Below are 17628 nucleotides of genomic sequence, written 5' to 3' on the forward strand. Positions count from 1 at the left end.
TCGCGCACATTGACAGGTAGCTAATTCACACTCTCTTTCCTTACTACAGACTTTACATTAAATCTCATCTCACTGAAAACAAGCCACCACAGCCATAAATGAGCATTAAGCAGAGTCGAGCCTGCAGATATGGTTGATCAGTTTATAGTTAAACAGATAGGCTAATTTAGTGAGCAGCTCAGCTAGCCGGTGTGCTAATGATATACAGATATGAGTAAGCAATATGATAAATGAATGGTTTTATGACATGTTCAACGTTCTTCGAATAAATACGAGATGTTTTTGTGATGATGTGATTCGTTTTGTATTTTAGGTTTTAATGTAAGATCCGGTCGCCTTTAAATGGAGGACATTACATACATGTTAGATGTGTGATTGCGTGTGTCAGTGCTCAGACAGATTGCTTTTTTAGAAATCATAATGTGTGGATCATATGATAAAGATATGTGTATGTCATGTGGAATATGACAATGCATAAAGCCGATATGGCACTGTCAAGCCATTCAGGGCTCCAATGCTCATGAAAAACATGGACATATAAGGGAATTTTAAAATGAAATTAATGCAGTCTTAAAAGTCATGGTTTCAATTGTGAATATATTTTTTCATGATAGAGATTTTTTTAAAATGAATATTTCTTTTGAGTCGGTTCTTTTGAATGAATCAGTCGAACTGATTTACACAGATTGGTTTGATAAACAACTGAGATGCCAAGTCCTGTGTTTCTTGCGAGCAGGTCAGGTTTATGTAGGACTACTGTAGATTATTTTGTCAGAAGGGTCTGACAAGTATCATGCCTGACATACTAAGGAAGTTTGCAGCTGTGAACTCTGTAGCTGTAAATTTCTGGACTGAATGCCTCAGATTGTGTTTCTCTGGTCTACTGTCATCAACAGTGAATAGATGCTCTTTATCTCTCCTACATAATCTTACAGAGGAACACCTGAACACCCCCTCTCCCCCTCCCACTATGGCTGACTCCATGGATATAGATGACTCTCTTTACAGGTACACTGTAAATACTGAAGCTAAAATACTTTGAGGCTTACCTTTCTGTCATGTACAGAATCTGATTAGTTAAGAATCAGATGTAATCCACCGTTCCTGCTCCTAACTGTGTGTGTGTGTGCAGTCGGCAGCGGTATGTGCTGGGGGACAGTGCTATGCAGCAGATGGCCCAGTCCGCTGTGTTTCTCAGTGGAATGGGAGCTCTTGGAGTGGAAATAGGTACACCACTCCAGTCCTTTTATCGTATTCATATTTGTAATTCATTGTTTTACCATTCACTTGCTTTTACAACCTCTATATAAATGGTTAATGGCTATATAAAATACAGGTGCATCTCAGAAAATTAGAATATTGTGAAAAAGTTCATTTTTTTGTGTGTGTAATTTATTTAAAAAAGTGAAACTTTCTTATAATCTAGATTCATTACATTTAAAGTAAAACATTTCAAAAGTTTTTTTTTGTTTTAATTTGGATGATTAGAGCTTACAGCTCATGAAAGTCAAAAATCCAGTATCTCAAAAAAATAGAATATTTCCTAAGATCAATCAAAAAAAGGATTTGCAAAACAGAAAAGTTCAAGTTCTTTAAAGTATGTTCATTTCTGCACTCTATACTTGGTCGGGGCTCCTTTAGCACAAATCATCACTGACTTTAGAAACTTCACACTGGACTTCAAGCAGTTTGGATTCTGTGCCTCTCCAGTCTTCCTCCAGACTCCAGACCTTGATTTCCAAATGCTGTAAGCTCTAATCATCCAAATTAAAACAACATATTTTATTTAAAAAAACAAAAACAAAACAAATGTTTTATTTTGCATTTAATGAATCTAGAATATTTGAGAGTTTTACTTTTTCAAATAACTTTTTCACAATATTCAAATTTTTTGAGATGCACCTTTATATAGTTTCTAGTATATCTCAGAATCTGAGATGTCTGATTTATGTATATGTGTTTTCTTCAGTCTTTCCTTCAGTAAGCTATTTGCTTCCCTATCATATGAGTTATAAATTCAATACCATGTACATGATTACAGTCTTGATTGAGCCATTTTTTGTTATTTTTGTTGGGTGCTGTAATTAGCACCACACCATCAAGTGCTAATTAAAAATCTCTCGTTGTGCAGCAAAAAACATTGTTCTGGCAGGAGTGAAGGTAAGATGAATATTTAGATATAATTTTCTTTTCTGTTTTTCTATATACACATTTTTATGGAATTAAATATCATGGCTGAATTTGTACAATATCATTGTTATAATTCACGATTTTTATTATATTTGAAGTCTCTTATGCTCACCAAGGCTGCTTATGTTTGATAAAAATACAGTAAAAACAGTAATATTATGAAATAATATTCTAATTTGAAATCACAGTTTTCTATTTGTAGTTTAACTTTTGTAATTTTTTTTAAATATTTTTTTTCTCTAGCATTTCTAACATTATAAATGTTTTTAATTTTTTAAAGTAGTTGTCACTTTTGATCCATTAAATGCAACATTTCTGAATAAAAATATTAATTTCTCTGACCAAAAAAAAAACGTTTCATTAATTGTTTTGTTCAATTTTGAACTCTTAATGTATATAGTATATTTGTGAACTCATTTTTTATTGTTATAGGAGACTTGGAATATGCTGATTAATTACTGTTCAGTTGTATTATGGCTGTGATATGAGATTTTGCACATGTGGGTTTGTAGGCTGTCACTCTTCATGACTGTAAGCGATGTGAAGTTTGGGATCTTGGCACCAACTTCTTCATCAGAGAGGAGGATGTGCATAGCCAGAAGAAAAGGTGAACTGTGCTTACTTTTGTTACTAGCAGACTGAATTAATTCCCTTTTTTGATAGTTTTTTTTTCCTAGAACAAGATTAACTAAATTGTGACTATATACCTTAATATAAAATTACTTTTAATAAGACTTTAGTCATATCTTCCCCCAATAATAAAGTTACAATCCTACATGTGTGTTTCTGTGGCCTTATCAAACTCTTTATTTCTGTAAAGATGTGCAATAATCACAATGATTTTCTTTTTCTATTAGGGTGGAGGCTGTCCATTCTCGAGTGGCTGAGTTAAACCCATATGTTCAGGTCAATGTGTCCAATTTTTAAATCAGATTAATCACTAACATTAATCACCATTTTTCTGTGATTAATCGCACACTTCATGAAATTAAGCATAGACCATTTATCTTGTTTAATTTCTAAAAATATATATATATCTGAATTGTATATTACTCACTCGTGCTTACTGTACTGTACGACTCCTGTACGCCACCGCAATCGTCTTTACCTTGATTGCAGTCTTCATCCATCAAAACTTTACTAGCGAGAAAACGTATTTTGCGTCTCATCTGGCCATACAGCGGTGGGATGTGTTGACAATCCGTTCAGTCTGTACTTCACACAGCGCATGTGACGTGTGAGGGCTCGCGCTCTTCAGAGACAATCACAGAATATGACAGAGCTCGTGTTTAAAAGCGAAACACACTGGAATGAATAATTCACTGAAAACGCAACGCGAGTATCTGTTCTCTCTGCAATCTCTGATGTAATCAGCCTGGTTTCCTTTATGTTAGCGCTGTTTTTGACGGATTGTTTGAATGCATTCACTTACTGGATCATTGGACTGAAAACTTTCCCGGAGTTTAGAAGCTTAAAATTATCTGATCGAAAGCAGAGAAGCAACAGGAATTTTGCGTTAACTGCATTAAATTATTTTAACGTGTTAAGGATTGTAAAATTAATCGCATGCGTTAATGCATTAACGATGACAGCCCTAGTAAGGATGCATTCAATTGATCAAAACTGACAGTGAAGGCTGTTATATTTCTATTTTAAATAAATGCTGTTCTTCAGTTCATCCTGAAAAAAAAAATTATCATCATGGTTTACACACAAACTGAACTCAATGGTACCACTCACCAAGTTACAGGTATAAACACAAACTCTACAGTGATTATGCACAGTGATGTTCTCTACTCATATATTTAACTGTGTTTGTGTATTTAGTTCTGTCTCCATACAGTTTTGCAATTGGTGATACCTCATCATTCAGGCCATTTGCTCATGGAGGAATTTTCCGCCTGGTCAAAACCCCCAAAACCTTCAAATTTGTATGTTAACACCACCTTCAGTTGGTCTGTTTAATATTGGTGGAGTATAATGATTAACTCTTTCCTCTATGGTCTGTGTAGGAGATGATGGAGCAGCAGTTATGTGACCCTCGACTCCTTACTCCAGACTTTAGTAAACCAGAGGTCAGAAAGACAGACTCTTTCATTGTTGAAGTACATTTATTATCATTGACATGAGAATCAGTCACATTCTGTCTTGATAAATGTGTGTTTATCCAATCAGGTCCCTCTGCAGCTCCATACAATCATGCTAGCTTTGGATGCTTTCCTGGAACAGCATGCTAGACTCCCCAACATCGGGTAATTTCATCTTCAACTTTTCATCTTTTAGGCAGTGTCTCAAGCCTAGTGAGCTGCTTAACCAACAGCAGATCACTATGTTTTGAATAGGTCTGTCCTACATTAGGAATGGCATGAAGGTTTATTTCTATTAGTAATGCACCATGTCAAATGTCAAAAACCAAAAGAGTTTTGGATGGCCAATATTATTGACTGGAACAGTGCTTTTCAAGTGATGTTTTGACTATGTCAGTGTCTGTTTCGTACACACAACATGACTAAGTAGTACGACCATATGAAAGCTTTTTTATTTTTTGCCAAATTCATTATTTTTTTCTGTACATTTTTTCCCAAGATCTGTTTTTTAAATTAAATTTTAATAATTGAAAAGCATGTCTAATTATTTGAAATCATGAACCATATACAATTTAAGAACAATGTATTAACAACATTTTAACAAAAATTAAATTTTTAGGGCCCTATCAAATCCATTTCCCCCCCAAAATTCTGTTTTATTTTTCCCAAAAGAAAAATATCTTTTAAAATGTAGTCAAATTAAACATAACAGTTTAGATTATTTTTGGCAAGCAATGTGCTGCACAACAGCACAGCAATAAAAAATGGTATGATTTTTATGTAAAAAATGCTTTTAATAATTGTATTATTATTTTAATATTATTTTTAGTACCTTGTGAATTTCTTTCTACTGTACAGTAGTAATATATTTCTGTCAAAAGTTTTTTTTAAGTTAACATGAAATTTTATTTTGAAGTGTTGTTGTGAAGACCTTTGAGTTTCCATGTGTATTTCCAAAAATTGGGTGTATATGATTATAGATTTTATCAAATGAAATTTGTTTATCTGAGAGATGGCTCAAACTGTTTATCACCTGTGAACATAACACCCTGAACAGTTGAATTACCCAAATTTAATTACCAAAAATTAATTTTTATTAGTTTTTGGCTAAATGAAAACTTGAATTTCTCTTTCAGTAAAAAATTCATTTCGGTGCATCATTAGTTTCTATTTATGCAGCATTGTGCTGAATGGTCCTGCCCACTGTAAAATTGTAATGGTTTAATGAATGGCTTCTCATAACTGTACTTTAAATATAACGTCAAATATTGTGTAATTTCTCATTGAGTGTGGGCAGCCAAATCATCTTTCATTTCCCTCTCTCTCTCTAAATGTGATTGACATGGATAATTAAAATTGTGATGGATTATTTTCCTCTGCTTTGTGTAGTTGTTTGCAGGATGCTGAGCTGCTCCTGAAGTTCACAGAGGAGATCAGCAGAACACTTAAAAACAAAGTCAGTTTTGTACACTCATTTACATAGTCACTTCCTGTTGTGCACATCTTCAAACTTCCGTCTTTTAATTTAAATGTGTTTGTTATCAGGTATGCATAAATCAGGAGCTGGTGAGGTGCGTGTCGCGCTGTGCGAGGGGATGTCTCTCTCCTCTAGCCGCAGCGGTGGGTGGTATCGCTAGTCAGGAGGTTTTAAAGGCTCTCACTGGAAAGTTTTCCCCTCTTCAACAGTGGGTGAGTCAAAGCTCAGATGTTTTGTCTTCCATGGACGTTACCATTCAAGGGTTTGGGGTCTATAAGATTTTTTAAATGTTAAATACTCACCAGGGCTATATTAAAAATAATATATTTTAAAATGAATTTATTACATTTTGAAATATAAAGTAGGGCTGGGCGATATAGCGAAAAAATTTATCAACGATATAATGTTTCATATCGTTCGGTATCGATAATTATTGACATTTTTTATAACCTTTTTTAAAACAAAGAGCAATAGAAAAAATGTTTAAATTTAACCACTGTATTTTTAAATTAACACAATTTATTGAGACAAACAACAAATATTTTTTGTTTTAACAATCAAACACAAAATAAAAATTAAACAAATATCTCATTTCTGATGTTTTATATGCAGATTAAATAGGTCTTAAAGAAACTTTTGGCTTGTCTCCCGAGGCCACAGGAGGGTGCAATGAGCAAAATAATGCAGCACATTTAAATTGTCAACGCAAGGAAGTAACTCTATAAAAAATACGTGCATTTCGTCTAAATTAACTCATAAAAATCAAATATCATTTTGTAAATTGCATAAACAATTATGAACAAAACAGCATCATGTATTTATGCATCGCTTACCCTCAGATTGCATTTAAAAACATATGAGACGCAGTGAAAAGGAATAAACCTCCACAAATTCGTGACGTGTTTTTTTAAAAGTTAAAACTGTTTTAACTTTGCATGGCTACATCTCTTGTGTGAGACGCGAGTGCAGCAGTCGTATTTGTCCGTCTAAAAAATGCGCTGAATATGCGTTCTGTGTGAATGGCTTGGTTTCGGATTTCACCTAATCAAGATCTTCTCCGCATTGAGCTTCTATATTTCTATAATATTTTGAATGAATAACGCAGCAGCGGCGCATCTCGTGGGCTAGACTAACAAAATATTAAAATGCAACAACGCCACTTACATCATTATCACCGCATCTCGCGCGCCACTGATGACGTTCCCTGATGCACACCTAACGTTCAAATGCAAATGTTTATTTAATATTCATTCTTTATTCACAATCTCCTCATCACAGGCAGGCACAGCACTCATTACAGCATGTGTTCGTGTTTGTGTGTGCTGTCTGCGTCACTCATAGCACCTGCCTATTTTGTGCACTATATCGAACATTTTTTTCTATCATTATCGAAGAAGGTGTACCGTCGATAAATATCGATACCGTTTTATCGCCCAGGCCTAATATAAAGCCATAAAGTCATTCTAATGTGCTACCTTTGGTGCTTAAGAAACATTTCTTTTTGTCAATGCCTAATGTTTTTGTGAAAACCGTGATGCAGGATTCTTTAATGAATAGCAAGTTTAAAAGAGAAGCGTTTATTTATTTTATATAAAAAGAGTAACAATTTAAAAGTCTTTCCTGTCACTTGTGATCAATTTAAAGCAAGTTTTAATTGCTTTCAAAAAAGGATTTTATTGACCCCAAACTTTTGAATGTTAGTGTATGTATGACATTGATATAAAGAGATGCTATTTATTCTTTGTTAAATGTGTTTATACAGTTTTATCTCGATGTGGTAGAGGTGGTTCAGCCCCTCCAATATCTTCCTGCTGAAGAATTTGCCCCAAGGTGAGCGTGACGCCAAGTACTGAGCTCCACAATCTTGTTTTGTTAGTTCATATGTTTCTACAGCTGTCATTTATTGTTGTAAGATGTTGTCATTTCTTTAAATCAGTGGTTCTCAACCAGGAGGTCTCAGCAAACTTCCAAGAGAGCCTCAAAATGACTTAAAATAAGACAAAGCAAGCATTAAATTGAACTGAAACAACTACAAATCAAGATTGATTTAATTAGTCATTTATTTTTTATTAAACTCAGCAACTCTGTTTCTTTCTTCAAGAAATATGTTTCCACTGGAAATATGCATTGGCCTAATTTTAAAAGTGTAATTTCTAGACCTGGAACAGTAATATTTGATAAATATATTTTACCTCTGTGGGCATTTTTATAATGAATATACATTTTTCTTGTTATGCCAACCAAGCTCTATAAAAATGTTGTGAGAATCTAAGAATTGTGAGAAAGAAGTATTTTTAAAAATCTTTATCCAGTATTTACCTTCAGATATCATTGTGGACAACAAATTGAGGATCACTGCTTTAAATGTTTATTTTGATGCGTGTTTGTAGGGGTGACCGGTACGATGCATTGAGGGCTTGCATAGGAGAGTCAATGTGTTTGAAACTGCACAAGTTTCGAGTTTTTATGGTGAGTCAAAAGTATAGTTGATACAGTAGAACATGAACCAAAATGTAATTTTAAAATTGATTGTTAGTGTCATACAGCAAAACTTGAACCAGATAAAATGTGTGATTGAAAACATAGTATATATTTTTTGTATAGATGTGCTGCGCTGATTCTTAATATGTGAATGTAGGTGGGCTGTGGTGCTATTGGCTGTGAGATGCTAAAGAATTTGGCACTTCTGGGTGTCGGATTGAGCAGATACTCGGGAGAGGTTGGGGATATACATCATGACAGAACTTTTTTTTCATCCTCACTGGACCAATTCTTAAAATCCTATTTATTTTTTATTTTTTTAGATATGCGTTACTGATCCAGATTTGATTGAGAAATCCAACCTCAATAGGCAGTTTCTTTTCAGACCTCAGCATATACAGGTATATTTTTTTAATTTGATAGCTCTTCACTCTTCTTCATTCATGAATTACTAATCTCATGAGTTGGATTTTCTCTCACTTTTATCTATTTCCTTTCTCTGTAGAAGCCAAAGAGCACTACAGCAGCAGCAGCTACATTAGAAATAAATCCAGAGATGCAAATAGATGCTCATCTGAATAAAGTGTGTCCTGCTACAGAGGATATTTATAGTGATGCTTTCTTCTCCCATCTCAACCTGGTGGTCACCGCACTGGACAACGTGGAGGCACGGAGATATGTGGATAGGTAATTCATGATTAACAGCAGAAATAATTGCTTTTCAAAGTATTACATGTGGGCATTGCAAATTCTTCAGTGGTTGTTTTGTGAACTTGCAGTCGGAGTGTATCCAATCAGAAAGCTCTTTTAGACTCTGGTACCATGGGTACTAAAGGACACACTGAGATCATCGTCCCATTCCTCACTGAGTCCTACAACAGCCATGTGAGTGTGTATGTTTATGTGTGTGTATACAGTATCTCACAGAAGTGAGTACACCCCTCACATTTTTGTAAATATTTTATTATATCTTTTCATGTGACAACACTGAAGAAATGACACTTTGCTACAATGTAAATGTAAGGTCCACGCACTTGGCCCAAGGAAGGTCAAATCTGTCTCCATTTTAGTATCTAATCTCGAATTTAGGTTGAAAGGCAAATTGGTTGTTTGTCTGTCTCTAATTATTGCTATACATCGAACTTAATTCATGGCCATGAAATCTTTCATTATCCTTCCGCATGTTTACCACCGTAAGAGATGCGAAACCAGTGATAAAAAGTGAATGACAATAAAATAAACCTGCGAAATTAGAGGGTTAGACGGTGACTGGTCATAATACTCACATAAAAATGTTTAATGTGAGCAACAGTGTGTTTTGCTGCAGCAGCGCCGATGGAAGCGGTTCACTGACTGCGCAGCACAGCCACACGCGCCACAGTTACGTTTGGGATCATTTTATTTTAAATGCCATAATGTCAGTTGAAAACATTGCAGTTGTGCTTTAAAATATAATAACGAGCACCACGAAACCATTTAAAGAGGCGCGTTCAGCGGCCTCCGTGTCGGGATAGGAAACAGTCAACAAAGTAAAATGATCTTGAACGCGCTCTCTTCATTTTATCAAATGATCATAATCACATCTATTCATTTTACAATCCTGCTACTAGCATTTTATTCAGACTAAAACCCCTTTAATTCGGGTGAGAAAGCGGGGGGGTTTTATTTACAAAAATGTGAGGGGTGTACTCACTTCTGTGAGATACTGTATATAGGCTGTGTGTACCAGTTTACACATCTATTGTCCATGATTTTTTCTCAACTGTGATTGTGTTTCTTAGAGAGACCCACCGGAGGAGGAGATTCCGTTTTGCACTCTAAAATCTTTTCCTGCTGTTATTGAACACACCATACAGTGGGCCAGAGACAAGGTTGGTATTTTATTTTATTTTATTTTATTTTATTTTATTTTATCACTGTACCCATTACTGCTGTCAATACCATCATATTTATCATCAAGTTTTTATTTGATTATCAATCAAATGAGAAGTGACAATAGATAAAATATTTGCCAAGGCAACAGTGTGATATTTTAAAGATAAGAAATTTATTTTTTATTTTATTATTTTACATTTTTTGCAAGTAGCTTTTATTACATGTTTTTACCAAACCAGTTAGCATTTTGATTAAGAAACCATCCATTTCTTTGTAAGTTTGCAGCTATTTTGAATTGTATTGACTGCTAGCTGCCAAAAAGCTGAAAATGTCATTGCCATCTCACACAATATAGAAAATACAACATCACAAATACCAAATATCCACTTAAATGCTAATCAGAGACATGATCTGATCTTTATTTTAGAACATATGATACATGTTTTAATCTAGACATAGTTTGAAGAAGTTTCAGTTTCAAGAAGTAGCCCTAATTAAAGAATCCCCTATCAACCTTCATTTGTGAATCTTTTACACTCTGGATTTCTAATTCCTTCGTTTCTGTGTGTGTTTTCCTTGCATTTCCTACATTTAGTCAACTTTTATCACAAACAGCCAAGTTGTGAATTTTGTGACCACTTAAACTTCATTTTTTGAAGTCAGTTTTTTGTTTGTTCAGACTGCACATTAGAGGCTGACATTTTTTCGGGAATCCCGCGGGATGGGAAACAAAATCACTGTTAATCACGTGATTTGGACGGGACAGGAAAAAATGTCAGCGGGAGTGGGCGGGACCGGGAATCGTAATAACACCCAACTTTATACACAAATATACATTTTATATAAATAAACTATAAACTGTATATTTTAATTTTAATAATATCTCAATTCTAGTTCCGCTGTCTCTTTATGCTCTCCTCCTGTTTGCTTTGGTGTGGCTGGTTAAGTGAATGACGTACGCAGTCCATGACAGACAGATCGGTAACGGCTGGTCTATGTGGTAATAATACAGTACATTGGGCAGGACATACAAACGCCCACCTATCATTCATCGACCTCAAATATGGCTTTTCATCTGAAAGATGTATGTAGTAACAACTTTACATGTCCGCTCAATCTAATGTTAACCTACAGAAATGTGCACTATTGAAGTGTGTGTGTGGAAGCTGAACAGCAGCGCGCTCACAGCAAGACAGATGGAGTCGCCGGTGCGCTCACTTGCTCTTAAAATACTCCGTAATTTTTGGTCATACAGATAAAAGTAATACATCGTTCGAATCTGTAAAGACTCTACGTTTATTTGTGTGCACTCAGAATAACAACGAAACGTAGCGCTTCTGTAAAATAATTAAAGCAAACAGGATGCGCTTTCTGCCGTCTCGGTCATGTGAACTTGAGCGAGAAACTTCGAAACCCCGTGTATGGAAAATAAATCTATAGAGAGTGAAATGTCTAATTTCAAATGAAAAAAAATTCAAATAGAAAACGTGTGTGTTAGCATGGATGATTTACATGAAATTTAATGTGTGTGCAATGCACACTGTGCATTGTTTAAGCTGGCTTTCAGTTCAATAAAATAACAAAAAAAATACATTTAGGATTTTTATTAAACTAAAGTGGGCATGCTGTGATCTGTACTGTATTTTTTTTACTGTGACAGATTCCGGCCAAAAAAAAAAAACACAACACAGGTGTGGGAGGGAATAGGAGTCATTCTTCCAGGATTGGGACGGGATTTTCCCCCAGTTTTTTCGTGGGATTGGGACGGGACGGGACTTTTTTTGTGGGAGTGGGACGGGAGAGGTTTGAAAATCCACTCCCTCTGTACTGTATTTTTTTTACTGTGACAGATTCCGGCCAAAAAAAAAACACAACACGGGAGTGGGAGGGAATAGGAGTCATTCTTCCAGGATTGGGACGGGATTTTCCCACAGTTTTTTCGTGGGATTGGGACGGGACAGGATTTTTTTTGTGGGAGTGGGATGGGAGAGGTTTGAAAATCCACTCCCGTGTCACCCTCTACTGCATATCTAAAAAGGGTGCCAAGTTTTTGACCACTTGGGAGAAATTGTTTTAATAATAAAAAAAGGTCAAATATGACCAAGTTTGAGGTTTGAATGTCTCTAGTACTTAGAGATGGTGTGAGTGTTTTGATTAGTGATCTTGTATTTGTTTTGCATAGTTTGAGAGTGCTTTCTCCCACAAACCCTCCATGTACAACATGTTCTGGCAGAGTCATTCATCAGCTCAGGATGTGTTACAGGTAAGGACATATTACTACATGCTTATCTAAACTCTAATTGACCCTTGTCGGTGTTCACCAAACCTTGTTAGGGTTCTAATTTCAATGCTTGTGTGTGCAGAGGATGATGGCCGGGGAGAGTATGGAAGGAGCATTTCAGGTCATTAAGTTGCTGAGTCGGAGACCCACTCATTTGGATCACTGTCTAGCTCTCGCTCGACTCAAGTTTGACAAGTACTTCAAAAGAAAGGTACTGGAGTACTTTAGTAATTATATAGCAATTGTCTTGTAGTAATGACCTCAATAATTTTAACCCTTTAAGAGTCTTTATAGAATAGTAATAATATTTTTAAATGATTTATAATATACCAATACATTCTCCATTAAAATAAAGCGTCTTTATTTTGGGATATGTTTACATTCTGACATTTTTATTTTAATATTTCAGGCATTACAACTACTGCACTCATTTCCATTGGACACACGGCTAAAAGACGGCAGTAAGTCACATGCTTGACTCCCTCATGCAGAGAGCCAACAGAGTCTCGTCTTTGCCGCGCTGAAGTGTTTTTCCTCTGTTTTCAGGCCTGTTCTGGCAGTCTCCCAAACGGCCGCCTTCTCCCATAGAGTTTGACCTCAATGACCCACTGTGAGTATCTGAATAAATATTCTGTTGGTAGAATGTTCAAAGAGGTAAAACAAAGAAATCTAAAAATGTCTTTCTCCTCCATCAGGCATTTCAGTTTTGTTGTCAGCGCAGCTCGCCTTTTTGCTGATATTTATAATATCCCATATTCAGAAGAGGTAAAAAGAATATTTAACACATCAATCTGGGTCTGTTTCTTTTTTTACCTGTGTGCTACCTGAATACAATTCTTTTTTTAATGTTTTGTTGTTGCTGAATAATTCTTAGAAACTTACCTACGAGGCTGTTTCAAGTGTTTTAGCTGAATTGGAGGTTCCTGAATACAGACCAGCTGAAAAGGTATCTGTTCTTTCCCTACTTTTGTATTTAGTACTCAACAACCAATAAAAATGTCTCTGAATTAACTCTCTAAATATAACACAACACAACAATTTCGAGTTGTTTGTGAAATGTGTAACCTTACTGTTGTTTTTCATCATACCAATTTTTTTTGCATAACTATACATAATACATGGTTTTCCAAACTAAGTTGATGAGAATGTAAATGTAAAATTAAAATAATTGTAGAAAAATAAACAATATTATGAAATAATATTGAAATAATAATTTAAGATCTTAGGGGGTATTTTAAGTAAATATTTTAGGTTGTTTGGCTGACAAAAACAGTGTAGGAATCTCTGCAAATAGAATTGCAGAATTATTGTATCGTGACCAGAATATTGATTTCAAATCTTACCGCTAGGATTCCTGTCCTTAAGAGCCAAAGACACATGATGATGCATTTGTTCATAGACCAATGATTAAAAAATTAGCCATACACTAGTGGTGCTGAAATTGCAGACTTTTCTTTTAAAGGAAAGATTACTAAGTGTTTGTTTGTGTATTAGCATATAGAGACCGATGAGACTGTTAAGAAGCCTGATCAGGTGAAAATGACAGTGAGCAGTGAAGAGGAGAGAGAAGCAATCTCACAGCTACAGGAGGCCATCAACTCTAACTTTGTAACACCAGGTCTGTTGATACACATCCACATCCACTCATACAGAACACGTAACAGCTGTATGAGCTCAACTATGTCTAACCTTTTTCATACACTTTTTTTTCCCCCCCTCTTATTTAGAGAGGCTATGCATGACTCCGCTTTTCTTTGAAAAGGATGATGACACAAATGGACACATGGATTTCGTAGCATCAGCGTCAGCTCTGCGAGCTCAAATGTACGCCATTGAGGCCGTAGACAGACTACAAACCAAACGAATTGCGGGTAAAATCATCCCTGCTATCGCCACATCTACAGCTGCTGTTGCAGGACTGGTGAGAGAAACAATCATGTTCACAAGAGAAATAATTTTCTATAGTAATTCCTATTGTTTTCAGTCCATCGCTTTGTTTTTATGCTCGTTTTTTTGTTAATTCTCTTTAGGTGTCATTGGAGTTGATTAAAGTGGCTGGTGGTTATGGATTTGAGTTATTTAAAAACTGTTTCTTCAACCTGGCCATTCCAGTCATGGTGCTCACAGAAACAGCTCAGGTCAAGAGAACCCAGATCAGGTAACGGCAACACTCGTGCACCGATTGGCACTTGTAAAAATGAAAAGATGTGTGTTTCTTGTCTTGGAATAATTTGGTTCCTTTTGTTTTGACCAGAGATGACATCTCCTTTTCTATCTGGGACCGTTGGACTATCTTTGGTCACGAGGACTTTACCTTGTCTGATTTCATGAGCGCAGTAAGGGTGTGTAGCATTTGAGCTTGCAGATCAGTAATGTGAAGGGCGCTTTAGCCTTCAGAGACCAACTGCACTAAAAATTACTTTTTGAAAGTAGGTAACACCCAGATATGGATTAAAAAACCTGCTCATTCTCTGAAATGTATAATGGCAGCAAGTTTGGAAGAGAAATATTTAAAAATTTAGGAGTCAGCACAACTCTTTTAAACATTGATAATATTAAGAAATGTTTCTTGAGCACCAAATCAGCATTGATTGATTTCTGAAGGATCATGTGACACTGAAGACTAGAGTAATGAATGACTGCTGAAAATTCAGCTTTGCCATCTCAGGAAAGTTTTAAAATGGTTAAAATAGATTTTTTTTAAAATTTGTAATATTTCACAATTTGCACTGTGTTTTTGCTTTTTACTACATTTTAAAACATTTAAGTCTTACCAATCTCAAAATTTTGAATGGTAATGTACCTGAACATGATTTTATTTATTTATTTTTTAAACCAGTGGCCTTCCTAAAAACACATTTAAGATATGTTAAAAATACATCAATAATGCTTGGGTCTCTGATGGGTAATGATCTGTTATTTTAGCATTTGTTAAGAATGAATGAATTATTCCACATTACATGGTAATTAGCTTTATGCTTAATTTCAGGAGGAGTATGGAATTGAGCCCACCATGGTTGTTCACGGAGTGAAAATGCTGTATTAAATTTGTAATATTTCACAATTTGCACTGTGTTTTTGCTTTTTACTAAATTTTAAAACATTTAAGTCTTACCAATCTCAAAATTTTGAATGGTAATGTACCTGAACATGATTTTATTTATTTATTTTTTAAACCAGTGGCCTTCCTAAAAACACATTTAAGATATGTTAAAAATACATCAATAATGCTTGGGTCTCTGATGGGTAATGATCTGTTATTTTAGCATTTGTTAAGAATGAATGAATTATTCCACATTACATGGTAATTAGCTTTATGCTTAATTTCAGGAGGAGTATGGAATTGAGCCCACCATGGTTGTTCACGGAGTGAAAATGCTGTATGTGCCGGTTATGCCAGGCCATAACAAGAGACTCAAGCTGACGTAAGGCCCAGCAGTAAAGTAACCTAATCTTTAGAGCTGAAGTGTGTCATTTCTCTGATCCAACATGATTGCAAAAATAATGACACGCTTCAGCTTTAATATAAAATTGCTTTTTTGGTTCTCTTATGCATTTCCATGACAATACCCTTTTTCTCTTCTTACAGAATGCATAAACTGATTAAACCCTCAGCAGGCAGGAAGTATGTTGATCTTACCGTATCATTTGCCCCCGAGGTGGATGGTGACGAAGACCTGCCCGGTCCCCCAGTGCGCTATTACTTCAGTCGAGAAAGCAAGAGCGGCGAGAAGGCCTGACACACACACTCACTCTCTCTCTCTCTCTCTCTCTCCCCGTCTCTTGCCCTGTGGACCACAAGTGGAGTAGCACTTGATCTGACTCATTGTACATAGTGAATTTTTGTTTTCTACTGGTTTATTATTTTATTGCACAGCATTGTCTGTGCAGATGCCTTAAGATAATTATATTGTGCTTCAATGTGACAATAATAATGATTATAATATTAATACTATGAAAAGTAAAACAAAAAGAAAGTGTTTACACGACTTCCCCAGGGATTATTATTGTATGTTAGTCTCTTAGACTGGGAGAGGACTTGGTAAAAGTCAATAGAGGGCTTGTAAGAGACGTACATTCCTCATGAATCGGCAGTAATTTATTTGCACACGTTTTGGGAGGATATTGCAGAAAAGTTGTCAGTCACTGTAAGCAACATAAACGCCAAAGATTTTGCTTCTGGTTTAAAATGTTTATCATCAGCATTCAGCGAGTCGTCACGAATGGTTTCCTCTGAATGTGGCTGTCAGGTCCTTTATGATCTTAGCTTTCGGTAAAGAAAATTGCATTGTAAGGTTACATCTACTATGGCAGTTCAAAATGCATTCTCAGTAGTGCCACTAGGGGGCACTATAGTTAACAGTATCCTTCTACCCATCTGCTACTATTAACTGCTTGATGTGCTGAGATTCACGAGTGACAAGGCTTAAAGGATGAGACCGTGATATAGGCATCATCCCATACGTGAAGGTATATTCATATCACTAAGTCTAACCTGCATGCTGACATCAAAAACAGGCTTTTCACAAGTTCCTTGCTGCATTTTTCTTGTCTTGCTGATGTCATTGACTCATCCTAAAATGTCCTTTAGGCAATTGGCAGTTGGTAAGCCCATATTTGATTAGCAGTAGTGATCAGAAATTACATACACACACAACCTGATGCTTTGAGCTTACAGTGGACATGTTGGAATGCACACTGAGCCGGAAAAACACAGAAAAGGTTTCTAGTTTGATCCCTTTAAAATGGCAAAGATTCCCTCTCATGATGTCCAGCATTTACAGTTTATAGGGAAATGATATCTGATGATATCTAAAGGAGCTAAACCAGTGATTGGGAAAATATGATGTCATTGTGACTACAGTATTCAACAGAAAGTCCAATAAAAACTTCAAGTCAAAATGCATTTACCTTTTTTTCCTCTCCTTTCTTGTTCCAACCAGAAGGCAGTTTGTGGTAGCGTGCGGAAAGTATATAATATAACACTGACATATAATATATACACCACTGTTAAAAAATGTGGGGTTAGTAAGATTTATTTTAAAAGAAATGAATAGTTTTGTTCAGCAAGGATGTTAAATTAACAGCAAAAACCTTTATAATGTTACAAAATATTTCCATTTCAAATAAAATAATGTTTCAATTCATCAGAGAATCCTGGGTAGGATTGGTTTAAGTCTTACCAATCTCAAAATTTTGAATGGTAATGTACCTGAACATGATTTTATTTATTTATT

At 35.5% G+C, this 17628-nt stretch overlaps 1 protein-coding gene across 1 annotated transcript; it reads left to right on the forward strand.

Moving 5' to 3' along the window:
• The first annotated feature begins 927 nt into the window (after positions 1–927).
• LOC107754176 (ubiquitin-like modifier-activating enzyme 6) lies at positions 928–17311 on the forward strand. Its single transcript, XM_016570539.1, has 30 exons — positions 928–1008; positions 1133–1227; positions 2132–2160; positions 2703–2797; positions 3048–3102; positions 3907–3940; positions 4018–4121; positions 4203–4265; positions 4366–4442; positions 5667–5733; positions 5823–5966; positions 7517–7584; positions 8145–8223; positions 8393–8473; positions 8559–8636; positions 8741–8922; positions 9015–9120; positions 10017–10106; positions 12293–12373; positions 12474–12602; positions 12801–12852; positions 12938–13001; positions 13087–13156; positions 13266–13337; positions 13886–14009; positions 14119–14312; positions 14422–14549; positions 14646–14733; positions 15722–15816; positions 15981–17311. Exons 1-30 carry the CDS (start codon positions 971–973, stop codon positions 16129–16131), a joined length of 2733 nt encoding a protein of 910 aa, XP_016426025.1. The 5' UTR covers positions 928–970; the 3' UTR covers positions 16132–17311.
• The last annotated feature ends 317 nt before the right edge of the window (positions 17312–17628 follow it).

This window comes from Sinocyclocheilus rhinocerous, unplaced genomic scaffold, assembly GCF_001515625.1.
Source record: "Sinocyclocheilus rhinocerous isolate Xijiao unplaced genomic scaffold, SAMN03320098_v1.1 scaffold681, whole genome shotgun sequence".
In the NCBI taxonomy this organism is placed as follows: Eukaryota; Metazoa; Chordata; class Actinopteri; order Cypriniformes; family Cyprinidae; genus Sinocyclocheilus; species Sinocyclocheilus rhinocerous.